Here is a 12,889-nt window from a genome sequence, read left to right as displayed (position 1 = left end):
CAGGCCTGGAAGGCCATGAAAAAGGACTATTGGTCTATTGCTTCTCAACTGGAAATAGTGGCTTGCCCTCTTTGGATTGGAGGGGAGTTCATTTCCCAAGTGGAGGAGTTTAAGTATGTCTGGCTGTTGTTAACGAGAAAGGTGAGAATCAAGTGTGACATCAACAGACGGCTGCGCAGTAATGCGGTGATGCACCTTTAGACTCAACTCTCAATTTACCAGTTGGTTTATGTTCCTATCGTCACCTATTGACATGAACTTTGGGTCATGATCAAAAGAAAGAAATCCCAAATACAAGCAGTTTCCTCCGCAGGGTGGCTGGGCACTCCATTGGGGACAGTCTGAGAAGCTCGGCCACCCGGGAGAAGCTTGGAGTAGAGGTGCTGCTCCTCCACATCTGGAAGAGTCAGCTGATTTGGCTTCAGAATCTGTTGTGGATAACCCCTGGACGCCTCCTTCTGGAAGTGTTCCATGCACAACCAACCGGGAGGAGGCCCAGGAAATGGCCCAGTGCATGCTGGAGAAATGTGGAGAATGTCTCTCAGCTGGCTTTGAAATGCCTAGGGCTTTCTGCTGAGAGCTGGAGATGGTATCTGGGGAGAGGAAAGACTAAAGTCTGGGCCTCCTCCTGGTGGGACATGCCTGGAACAGATCCTGGGGGAGGCATCCGAAACAGATCCTCATCCCAGCCGCTTCACATTCGGTTGCAAACCGCCCCAGTGCATGCTTTAGGTCTTAGCTAGAGGGGGCCAGCAAAAGGAGAGACTAAATCCTCTCCGGCCCTTGGCTGCCACTAAAAATACTTGTGGACCTATTGGGCAAACTCTCACGAACCCTCCAGCACTTTGTAGAGGGTGGAGCTGGTCCAGTGTTCCACGCCCAGGATTAAAATCACAATGGTCCCCTTGAAGCCGAGGTTCGACCATAGGCCTGACTCTCCTCTCCAACATCCTGGCATTAGGCCTCATCAGGGAGACTGTGATCCCCCTGTAGTTGGAACACACCCTCCTGTCCCCTGTCTTGTGAAGGGGTACCACAATCGCGGTCTGCCAGTCCAGAGGCACCGTCCCCGACCACCACACAATGTTGAAGAGGCGTGTCAGCCATGACAGCCCCGCAACATCCGACCACGTCAGTGACTTCTGCCGAAGTGATGACTGAGTCCGACTCAGAGTCCCCAGTCTGCCTTCACCAGGGAATGCGTGACGGCAGGATTGAGAAGATCCTAGTTACTATGATGCTTGATAGCTCTAAAGCACCTAACAGTATAAAAAATGCTTTATGAAAAGTTTGTTTATTAATCTATGGCTGATAAAAGCCTGCAACACCATTAAACTAGCATTATGCCTTCCTAGTCAGATTAGCATTTACAACCAATGATATGGTAAAAAAAAAAAGAAAAAATGGTAAAATGGACTGAACTTATATAGCGCTTTTCCAGTCATGCAGACCACTCAAAGCGCTTTACACTAGAGCCAGATTCACCCAATCGCACTCACTAACGCTCACACATTCATACACCGATACGCAGATCGGTAGGCAACTTGAGGTTAAGGGCCATGCCCAGGGGCACATCGACATGTGGCAGGAGGAAGCTGGAATCAAACCCACAACCTTCTGAGTGCAAGACGACTACTCTTCCTACTGAGCCACAGTCGCCTCAATATCAATTACTAAAGGAAATACTTCAATATTGAAAATCAAATGTGATAAACCACTTTTGGTTCAATATCATAGGTTACATCCAGGCCAAAATACGGCCAGATCTGACAAATATAACCTGTCTAACAAATAAAGTAGGCCTAATAGATCTTAAGGAGCAAAGCATAATGATCCAATCTATAGCTATAAGCTATAAGAATAGATGAAAAACAAAGTGAATGGCAGTCTGTAATAAGTTAAAATCCATTTTTAATCCAGTGAACCACAGTGCCGTTGTCCATAAAGGTAGAAAACATGGACAACTGGCAAATCTGAGTAGGAGTGGCTGGTCAACAAAAATTACTCCAAGAACACACAGACATCGCATTCAGTAGTCACAAAAGAACCAGGAACAACATTTAAAGCTCTGCAGCCATCATTTGCTTCACTTAAGTCAGTGTTCAACAGTAAGACAGACTGGGCAAAAATGGAATTAATGGGAGATTACCAAGGTGAAATATACTTCTGACTAAAAGAACACAAACCCCCATCTCACATTTGAAAAAAAAAAAAAAAAAGCAAAACAAAATCAAACATGGTGGGGACAGTTTGATGGTCTTATGCTACTATGTTGCTGAATGACTTGCTGTAATTGATGGGACCATTATGTTTGCCCTCCATTAGAAAATTCTAAAAGAGAATCTGCAGACATTGATTTGTGGCCACAAGCTAACATCCACTTAAGTTATGTAGCACGACAATAAAAGCCCAGACCTTTTTTCCAATTGACTTGCTGTGGTATGACCTTAAACCCATGCGTAAATACCGTTTAATATGGCTAAAGAAAAATTTGCAAAAGAGAGATGGCAAAGTTTTGTCCACAGGAATTTAAACACTTGTTGCAATTTTTCACAGAGGCTTGATGGGAATTGTTGTTACCATCTGTGACAACCATTTATTACACACAGGTGGTTTGGATAGAAATTTTATTCTTAGGCTATTTCTCTCTGATATGTGTATTATAAGTGTCCCAGTCACTATTCTAGAAATGGATAGCTGTTATTAAAAATCATTTTAATATAACAGTTATTAACAGTTGATATAACTTATATTTTCCACAAATATATTGATCAGTGACCAGTCTATGAAGTCTGGATGTTCATAAATAATATTTTGAGCACGTAACAAAAAAAAAAAAAAAAAAAAAAAAATCAAATCAAACTTTTCACATGTTTGCCATTTATTAAATAAGAATTGCATTGAAAACGCTTTTCATGTTTTTGCAAAACATTGTCCATAAGAGCAGATTTTGAGATATTCCAATTTTAAAAAAACATGAATTGTGCAGTCCCAAAACTTTGGGTAGCTTTACTATTAAAACAGAAAATAACTGTATAATTTGATAAGTTAATAAGTAAGTCAGCAAATCAACACAAGATAAACAGAAGGTAACTGGATTTATCTTCTTTCTTGAAGACAGTTTATCTCTCATTCAAACAGCTTCATAAGTTCTGAACATGGGATGGAAACGTCAGGTTTATTACACGAATAGATCATTACGTTCACTAACTGGGCCATTAACATCACCTGCTCATTGGGCCTTCCCTCAGTTGTGTTCAGTGTTTGAGTTGTTAGTTAATTACAACATGCAAGTTTTTTTGGTTATAACACTTTGCCTATTACCGGTCAGGTCATATTTTTGTTACCTGAACCATCATAGGCAAAGCTCTATTAGGCCTACTGACGATAAAGCCCCCATTGTTGTATTCATTATATTCTCAAATTATAAGCTGGATACCTCCAAGTTATGTTCAAAACTGAAGAAACCTGTCAGGTGAAAGATGAAACGTTTTTAAGAAATAAAAAAAGTTTTCAAGTTGGCTTCTATTTCAGGATGTGAAAAGCATGAACTATTTCACATTATGCACATCTATTATGCTGAAATCATGCATGCTGTCTTTTTTCCGTGTTCAGTTATTATGCAGTTATTAAACTTGCAATTCATGATTAATACCAAAGATATTGTATATACATTCGGTACAGAAGCATAAATCGTGTTATCCACTTACTATATTTTATAAAATAATTTTCAATATATGGAAGAAATTGGATGAGTATAAAAAATAAATATTTTCTTCACAGACACAAAGGCCGTTTCAAGGTTATGATCACTGCAAGGGGAGAACAAAGTACAAAATATGTTAGTGGTGAAGTTAGAATCTACATAAACTTGTGTCAAACACTATCACAACATAGAGTCCTACTTACTTTATTCCAACACCCTAGTACAGGTAAGCCATCATTGCCCTAGAAAAAAACAACAAAAGAAAATGAAATGCTGTAATAAATGCTGTGTTATGCAAAGTTTTATTACAATGAATGTAGAAATTAGGTTTATGGTTATTTGGCCACCTAAATTTCCAGAAAAGAAATCACTGTTTTACTTACTAATTTCAAATGTGTATTTAAAACATGAACATCCATGGATAGTCAAAAGGGAAACTATATATAATGTATTTATTAGAGATGTACTCCATGTTTATTGATTTGGTTTTGCACATACATAGTGTCAGATTGCATTTGATATGTAAAAGGTAGATGCTTTTAATAAAAAATCATGCAAAAATACTTTCATTATATAAACAAAAGACATCGTTGGACGATGATCAGAATTGTAAATCCCCAAAACTGTTTAATGTCAAAATAATTGACAATTAGTTTGTACGTCATAAAAACTATTTAGGATTTGAATTAATTAAACACATTGTTTTAAAGTTAAAATTGTATTTTATATATCAAGTAGCAGTGAAAAATGAGCTTTAACATTTAGAGACCAAGCTCTAGCAGGAAATTTAGGTGCGCTGCGATCAAACCTTTTGCTTTTGAAGTATTTTGAAGTGTTATAAGCAAACCTCTGCATGAATTGCAAACATAATAACAAAAGCATGTATAAAAATGTTCTTTATCATTGGAGTAGTCCACTAACGAGTCGACTTTATCTCCTAGTCAAAGTGAAAAGTTGTCACAACCTTTTCTTTTGTCAACCTCCCCCCACCCCCGAGTAAAAATTATTGATACAGTGGAAATCTATCAATGGCCGCCTATAATGCCTTAAGTCATTAATCTGTTAGTGCTTTAAGTACCACATATAACCACCTAGTGTCGGGGTCTGGGGTGTGCGTATATTGTGCTTGCAACATTTCTTCTGTTTTTTCAGATGGTGCTGGAGTTTTGAGGTGCACTGGGTGACAGGTGCGACTTATTCTGCTGATTGCATGGAGGAGTACTTAAGCAGGAGGCTGCCAGTACTTCGACGCCAGAGTGTTTTGCCTTCAGTGGCTGAAACCTAAATCTTGGATTTACCTCGCTGAACACAGACTTCGGTCCCAGAAGTTCTGGGCAATCAAGATTATCTACGTTTTGAGGACTTCATTTCCTAACCCCTGACTTCATCTGGACTCAGATCAAGCTGGCAGCTTCCTGCTTCCTCCGTCTTGTGGACCAAGGCATAAACGTACCCTGTCCACCCTCCAACGCAAGTATCTGCACGTTGGATTTACTCCTGGTCTCACCAAGCTCACTCAAACAGCACCAGAGAAATCATCTGAACAAACCCTGCCTTGTAAACCTGGACCCCAAATCCCTCTACCCCTGGCGATCTGACTGCACCTATTTAGTAAGCCATTTACCTGATTACTATAGTTATCTTTCATTAGCTCTGCATTATATTAGTTCTCTGTTTCACCAGTTCTCTTCCCCCTCTTTCCATACAGTTGGCGATCCACCCGTTCACATTCCTGATTATTTGCTGAAAATAAAACTCTTTTACTGAGTGTACTTCTGTATGTGGGTCAGATCTATTTCGAAAACAATGACCGAACACTCTGGCCAACAAGACCCAACAGAAGCACTCCGACGAACCCTATCTGAACATGCTAACCAAATCTATTTTCATGATTTATCTCTTCGTTCCCTTTTAGAGAAACAACGCCAAACTAACCAACAGTTAGAACAGATTGCCTCCATGCTGCAGCAAACCTTAAATTCACATTCCACTGCACATGTAGATGGCGCTGCAGCACCACCGGTATCTCAACAGCTTCCTCATTCTCGTGACGTCATCTCCCCTAACCCAGAAAAGGTTTCTGGTGAGGTGGGTAATTGTAGGGGATTTTTGCTCCAGTGTACCCTGGATTTCAACCGTTCTCCACGTTCCTTTCCCCATGATGATGTTAAGATTTCGTATATTATTGGTTTGTTGACAGGCAAGGCTGTACAGTGGGCTGAGGCCCGGTTCTCAGATTGCAGAGATTTTGGTTGTACATTTGAAGAGTTTGTCAAGGAGTTTAGGCAGACCTTTTCTCCTGTTGTAGAATAAACTAGTACTGGTCGACAGTTGAGGGCCTTAAAGCAACGTAATAGACCTCTTACCGAGTTTTCCATCGAATTTCGTACTTTGGCTGCTGCCTCTGGTTGGAATAATGAAGCATTAAAGACTACCTTTTTTCACGCTCTAGACGATTCCTTAAAAGACGAGTTAGCCCTGATTGATGAACCCCCTACACTAGATGAAACTATTACCCTAGCTACTAGAGTTGACAATAGAATAAGAGAGAGAAGAAGATCCAGAGCTGAAAGGTCCGTTTACAAACCACAGTTAATGACTAGTTTTCCACCCAATGTTAAGACTCCACCTCAACAATCTGTACCTGTCCCTGAGCCCATGCTGGTGGGATCCACCTGTCTGACTTTTGAAGAGAGACAGACCAAACAGTGTTTTTACTGTGGTTCACCTGATCACTTTATAGCTACCTGTCCTATTTGCCCAGGGCCGTCAAAAGCCAGGGTCCGCCAACTTTGAAGGGGGGGTTGGTGGACCACCCGCAGATTAGTAAAGCCCCCAGATTTAGCCTACCTGCTACTATTATAGTAAATCAACATACCATGACTCTGTCTGCCTTGATAGATTTGGGCTACAAACAAAATTTGACAGATTCGGAGTTTGTAACCAAAGCAGGTATTGAGGTGGAACCACTTACTTCCCACGTTCCGTTTTAGCCTTAGATGGAAAGAAATTGCAGCAAATAACTCAGGGGACCAGTCCAATAGAACTTCTATTGTCAGGTAACCATAGGGAAAGGATAGCTTTTTTCGTGTTTCCAGTGTCTCAAGGTGCCATAGTTCTAGGCTTTCCCTGGTTACAGAAACATAACCCTCATTTGGATTGGTCTGAGTGTCGTGTCGAGTCCTGGTCCATTAGTTGTCACTCATCTTGTCTCCAGTCAGCTTTCTCCCCGAGTTTTTCCCAGCAGGCTAACAAGGAGGACGAGGTAATAGATTTGTCTCATGTGCCCACCTAGTATCATGACTTAAGGGGAGTTTTTAGTAAGAACAAAGCTCTTCCAGGTGCCCCTCTGCCTTCTAGCAGACTTTATAACATCTCCCGTCCAGAACAAAAGTCCTTGGAGAACTACATTAATGACTCTTTGTCGGCAGGTATTATTTGGCCTTCCCCCTCACCTCTTGGGGCAGAATTTTCCTTGGTAGGAAAGAAGGACGGCTCATTACGTCCTTGCATTGATTATAGGGGTTTCAATCAAATCACTGTTAAGAATAAGTACACACTTCCTCTCATTACCTCTGCCTTTGAACCGGTTCATGGTGCTACTATATTTTCCAAGTTAGATCTCAGAAATGCTTATCATCTTGTCCGGATCCGCCAGGGAAATGAGTGGAAGACGGCTTTGAAGACACCGCTGGGTCATTTCGAGTACCTGGTCATGCCTTTCGGACTATGCAATGCTCCTGCTGTTTTATAGGCCTTAGTCAATGACATTCTCAGAGATTTTTTGAACATTTTTGTTTTTTGTGTATTTTTGTGTATTTTGATTTATTCTAAGAACATTCAGGAGCATCATAGACACGTTCGCCAAGTACTTCAGCGTCTTCTGGAGAACCGCCTGTTTGTGAAAGCCGAAAAGTGTGAGTTTCATCAGTCTTCCTTCTTTTTGGGCTACATCCTTGAGGGTGGACAGGTACGTTCAGACCCAGAGAAGATCAAGGCAGTCCTGGAATGGCCTGTGCCACACTCCCGCAAACATTACAGCAGTTTCTTGGGTTTGCAAATGTTTACAGACGATTCATCAAAGATTACAGTCTGACAGCTGCACCCCTTACCGCATTAACATCTTCTAAGGTCTCATTTTCCTGGTCGTCTGAAGCTGAAGCAGCGTTCAAGCATTAAAGAAAATGTTCTCTCAAGCCCCCATCTTAGTTCACCTGGATTCTTCAAAACAGTTCATCTTGGAGGTCGATGCTTCTGACATCGGGGTTGGAGCTGTGTTGTCTCAGAACTCTGAGGATGGGAGACTTCATTCTTGTGCTTTTTTTCCCCGTAGGTTAAGCAACATCGAGCGAAATTATGCTGTGGGTGATAGAGAATTACTAGCCATAAAACTAGCCCTTGAGGAATGGCGCCACTGGCTTGAGGGGGCCGAGCATTTCATTCAAGTCTGGACTGACCATAAGAACTTGGCCTACCTCCAATTGGCCAAAAGACTCAACCTATGCCAGTCTCGGTGGTCTTTATTCTTTTCTCGTTTTGATTTGTGTATTTCTTTCAGACCTGGACCTAAGAACAGTAAGCCTGATGCCCTCTCCAGACAGTTTGCTGCTGATGACTCGGTGAAGGAACCAGCTCCTATCCTGAATTAGGTGAATTAGGATCACCAGTAGTTAATCCAAGATATTAACTTGTTGCAATATTGATTAAGGTGTTTTATGCTGAGCATTTTGATTTACTGTTTGAATACTGTAGAAGCGCAACGAGCGGTTGTATTCAAGTTGGATGTGTACGTCCTGCTGATTGCCAAGCAGCCAGGATTTAAAGTTGAACTTTGGAAGTTTTTCCATTCGAAACAGGCTGCAGTCTGGACCTCGTGGCCTGTCCACTCCATTGTTTGTTCCATCATTTTATTACCCTTGGGGTTTTTCCACTGAGCTCCCGCCTTAGAGTTTTTGACCCCTTATTTAAGATTTGGGGCTATCAGCTGCTAGTGGCTTAAGGGCCTGGCCCTACAGTTCTACCAGCTGATAGTTGCTGTCGAGACGCATATGGAGAGAGGCTTCACAGCGTAATTGTTTTTATCATCTTTCCAAGTTAATTCAAATAGTTCTGTTATTATCATTTGTCCATAAACTGCTGGTTTGATCTCCATCTACCTTCCAACACATATCCTTATTTTTGATTATTAGTGTATGCCTTTTTGTAGAATAGTGCATGCTTAGTTAGGTGAACATTGTTGGACCAGAATAGTTAGATTGTAAGAGGGACTATTGCTTTAATACATTTTCACATAGATGAAGATCTGTTAAGGTTAGAACTCCACCATTTGGTGAAATGGTTGATAACATAGTGACATTTGTCGTGGTTTTGGTTAATAATTGTCAGTTATTAATAATAATGAACTAATTGTAGTTATTAAATGCTGTAAGCCCAATAATCACACCACCAGAGAGTATCTCTGATTTTTATTCCTAAGAAATCATTTTTGGTTAGAATTTATTTCTTCTAATTATGATTTTAAATTAGAATTATATTGATAAATACTTATAATCAATATTTATAAACCCTTACACAGCCATTGCCTCAAACAGGGGATTGATTGAAGAGATTTTTTCCAGTTATTGTGTCTAGCCAAACTTAAAAACCTAAAAAATGGCAACTTGATTCACTGTGACAAACAGCAGTTGACGATCACATCAATCCTGTTCACTTTAGCATCACTGGTAAGCTGTTCTATCCTATTAATGGTTTGTATAGATGATTCTGTACTGTAACTCTTTAAAGAGCTAATTCTGAGTGATCTTCTTGACATTGGATCTCTAAAGCTGTACACTGTCTGACGATGACATTAGGTGAAGACTTTTTACAGATCAGACAGTAGCACACAGGATAGTAAATGTGGCTGAACCAAGTCAAAGCTAAATGTAGGTAGCTCCAGAAATTAATAATAATTTATTTCATAAAAGTTTCTTTGTTAGTAAAAACAATTGTGTGATTGGGTTTTGTTATTTTAAAAAGTTGGGAAAAAAAGCCAAGTTATTTAAAAAAACAGAAATGCACCATTGCCAATAACTCAACATTGGGGCCAGCAGGACTTCGTCATCTGCAAAAAGAAGAGACGAAATCCTCTGGTCCCCAAACCAGACCCCCTCCGGCCCTTGGCTGCGCCTAGAAATCCTGTCCATAAAAGTTATGAACAGGACCGGTGACAAAGGGCAGCCCTGCTGGAGTCCAACATGCACCGGGAACAGGTCCGACTTAGTGCCAGCACTGCGAACCAAACTCCTGCTCCGCTTGTACAGAGACCGGATGGCCCTTAGTAAAGGGCCCCCGATTCCATACTCCTGGAGCACCCCCCACAGGGCATCACGAGGGACACAGTCGAATGCTTTCTCCAGGTCCACAAAACACATGTGGACCGGTTGGGCAACCTCCCATGAACCCTCAAGTACCCTGTAGAGGGTATAGAGCTGGTCCAGTGTTCCACGGCCGGGAGGAAAACCACACTGCTCCTCCTGAAGCCAGGGTTCGACTATCGGCCGGACTCTCTTTTCCAATACCCTGGCGTAGGCCTTACCAGGGAGGCTGAGGAGTGTGATCCCCCTGTAGTTGGAACACACCATCCGGTCACCCTTCTTATGTAGGGGGACCACCACCCCAGTCTGCCAATCCAAAGGCACTGTCCCCGTCCGCCACGCAATGTTGAAGAGGTGTGTCAACCATGACAGCCCCACAACATCCAAAGACTTGAGGTACTCAGGGCGGATCTCATTCAACCCCGAAGGACCGCCACCGCAGAGCCTTTTAACCATCTCGGTGACTTCAGCCCGGGTGATGAAAGAGTCCAACCCCGAGTCCCCAGCCTCTGTTTCCACCAGAGAATGCGTGATGGCAGGATTGAGCAGATCCTTGAAGTACTCCTTCCACCGCCCAATAATGTCCCCAGTTGAGGTCAGCAGCTCCCCACCCCCACTGTAAACAGTGTTGGCGAAGCACTGCTTCCCCCTCCTGAGGCGCCGGATGGTTTGCCAGAATCGCTTCGGGGCCAACCGGTAGTCCATCTCTATGGCCTCACCGAACTCCTCCCAGGTCCAGGTTTTTGCCTCTGCCACCGCCAGGGCCGCAGAACGCTTGGCCCCACGGTACCCGTCAGCCGCCTCAGGAGTCCCACAAGCCAACCACAGCCGATAGGACTCCTTCAGCTTGACAGCATCCCTTACTGCGGTGTCCACCACCGGGTTCGGGGATTGCCGCCGCGACAGGCACCGCAAACCTTACAGCCGCAGCTACGGGCGGCAGCATCGACAATAGATGCAGAGAACCCGGTCCACTCGGACTCTATGTCTCCAACATCCCTCGGAATCTGGTCAAAGCTCTCCTGGAGGTGAGAGTTGAATACATCCCTGACCAAGGGGTCCGCCAGACGTTCCCAGCAGACCCTCACTATGCTCTTGGGCCTGCTCGGGGTCTTGTTCACTAGTGAGGGAAGAATGGAGCGGGAGATCGACAGACGGATCGGTGCGGCTGCCACAGTAATGGGGGCGCTGTGCCGGTCCGTTGTGGTGAAGAGAGAGCTGAGCCGAAAAGCGAAGCTCTCGATTTACCGGTCGGTCTTCGTTCCTACCCTCACCTATGGCCATACACTTTGGGTCATGACCGAAAGAACGAGATCCAGGATACAAGCGGCTGAAATGAGCTTCCTCCGTAGGGTGGCCGGGCACTCCCTCAGAGATAGGGTGAGGAGCTCGGCCATCCGGGAGGGGCTCGGAGTAGAGCCGCTGCTCCTCCACATCGAGAGGAGCTAGTTGAGGTGGCTCGGGCATCTATACCAGATGCCTCCTGGACGCCTTCCTCGGGAGGTGTTGCAGGCATGTCCCACCGGAAGGAGGCCCAGGGGACAACCCAGGACACACTGGAGGGACTATGTCTATGTCTCTCGGCTGGCCTGGGAACGCCTTGGGCTCCCCCCGGAGGAGCTGGAGGACGTGTCTGGGGAGAGGGACGTCTGGGCGTCTCTGCTGAGTCTGCTGCCCCCGCGACCCGGTCCCAGATAAAGCGGAAGACGACGAGAACGAGTTGATTTGCTTTATCCTACCTGAGGTTCTCTGTGGTCTGTTATGAGAAAAGGTGATGCCCCATGCAAACATTATAAGAGGAACCATATACAGTGGATCTACTTTTGTAAAACTGTTATTGCAGGTCTTACTTTGAACATTTTTAAACTAACAAAAGTTGTTTTACTTGAACTGTACAGAAATGTCATCTATTTACATAAAAAAGACCTGCAACTTAAACAGATGTTTATTTTTGAGATCTACTATAGTCAATGTAGTCAATATTGTAAATGTACTGTTACTGAAATTCGTAAAGAGTTAGTAATAATATAGATCAGTTTTTAAAAATATAGCATGAATTCTTTAGTAGTAAATAGAAAAATACTACAGAAATATATGTTAGTGTAAGTCAGATAATTAGAAAACATCTCCCGTATTTCTAAAAGGCAATCATGTAACTAATGTTAATTTTCTTGTTAGAATTTGTTTTTTGTTAATCTTCTTTTGCCTTAGTTATAAATATTAGACTGCAGACATGTTTAAGATGTAAAAGGAAAGGAAGAGCACCATACCACAGGACAAGGGGCATCCAGCCCATCCAGGCCTGGCAAGCCTGGTTCACCTTTCTCCCCTTTAAAGCCTCGGAAGCCCTGTTTATGAAATCAGCCGTTTAAAATCCATTGCTGTAGCTAAAGTGTTGTAGAGCTTCCCTTTTTAAATAATGACAAAATGTACTCAAGTGTTTTTCACCGCTAGAGTGGTTGCAGGTTCACTTAAAAAAATGCACTTAAAAAAGGGCTCACAGTGATGATAAATGTTCCACAAACCTTTTGCTAATACCATTTGTGTCTTTTTTGGGGAGATGTAACCTGTATTATATTTTGTTTCAAATGTCTTAATATCCAGATGTTTTGTCCTAGTTTAGGCTTTTTAATGTGTGACATTTATAAATAATTTCATATAAATCAATTACGGCTTTGTGAGTCATTCCTAGGATGAAAACATGACCAAAACTTTTTTTGTTTTCTTTATAGTCAATAAAAGAGCCAAAAGGAAGATGATTGCTTGATACAAATGTTCAGGGTAAAAAAGCCCTGTGGAATTTTGTCATATTCCAAAGTCGTACTCC

At 42.7% G+C, this 12,889-nt stretch overlaps 1 protein-coding gene across 21 annotated transcripts in view; it reads right to left on the bottom strand.

The window, feature by feature from the left end:
• col13a1 (collagen, type XIII, alpha 1) overlaps window positions 1-12,889 on the bottom strand; it is a 394,128-nt gene that overhangs the window by 44,861 nt on the left and 336,378 nt on the right. For 15 of the 21 annotated variants that reach the window (XR_007036044.1, XM_047351963.1, XM_047351961.1 and 12 more), the window contains one exon: window positions 3,910-3,948. Coding sequence is in view for 18 of the 21 variants with exons in the window: in XM_047351963.1 (XP_047207919.1) it covers window positions 3,910-3,948 (39 nt within the window). In the remaining 3 variants the exon portion in view is untranslated. Of the gene's footprint in view, window positions 1-2,863; window positions 3,813-3,909; window positions 3,949-12,332; window positions 12,411-12,889 lie in introns of those variants that run through there. The other 6 variants (XR_007036043.1, XR_007036045.1, XM_047351948.1 and 3 more) reach the window with 3 other exon arrangements.

The sequence above is a fragment of the Girardinichthys multiradiatus genome, chromosome 22 (assembly GCF_021462225.1).
Source record: "Girardinichthys multiradiatus isolate DD_20200921_A chromosome 22, DD_fGirMul_XY1, whole genome shotgun sequence".
NCBI lineage: Eukaryota > Metazoa > Chordata > Actinopteri > Cyprinodontiformes > Goodeidae > Girardinichthys > Girardinichthys multiradiatus.
This window is presented reverse-complemented; position numbering and strand designations above follow the sequence as displayed.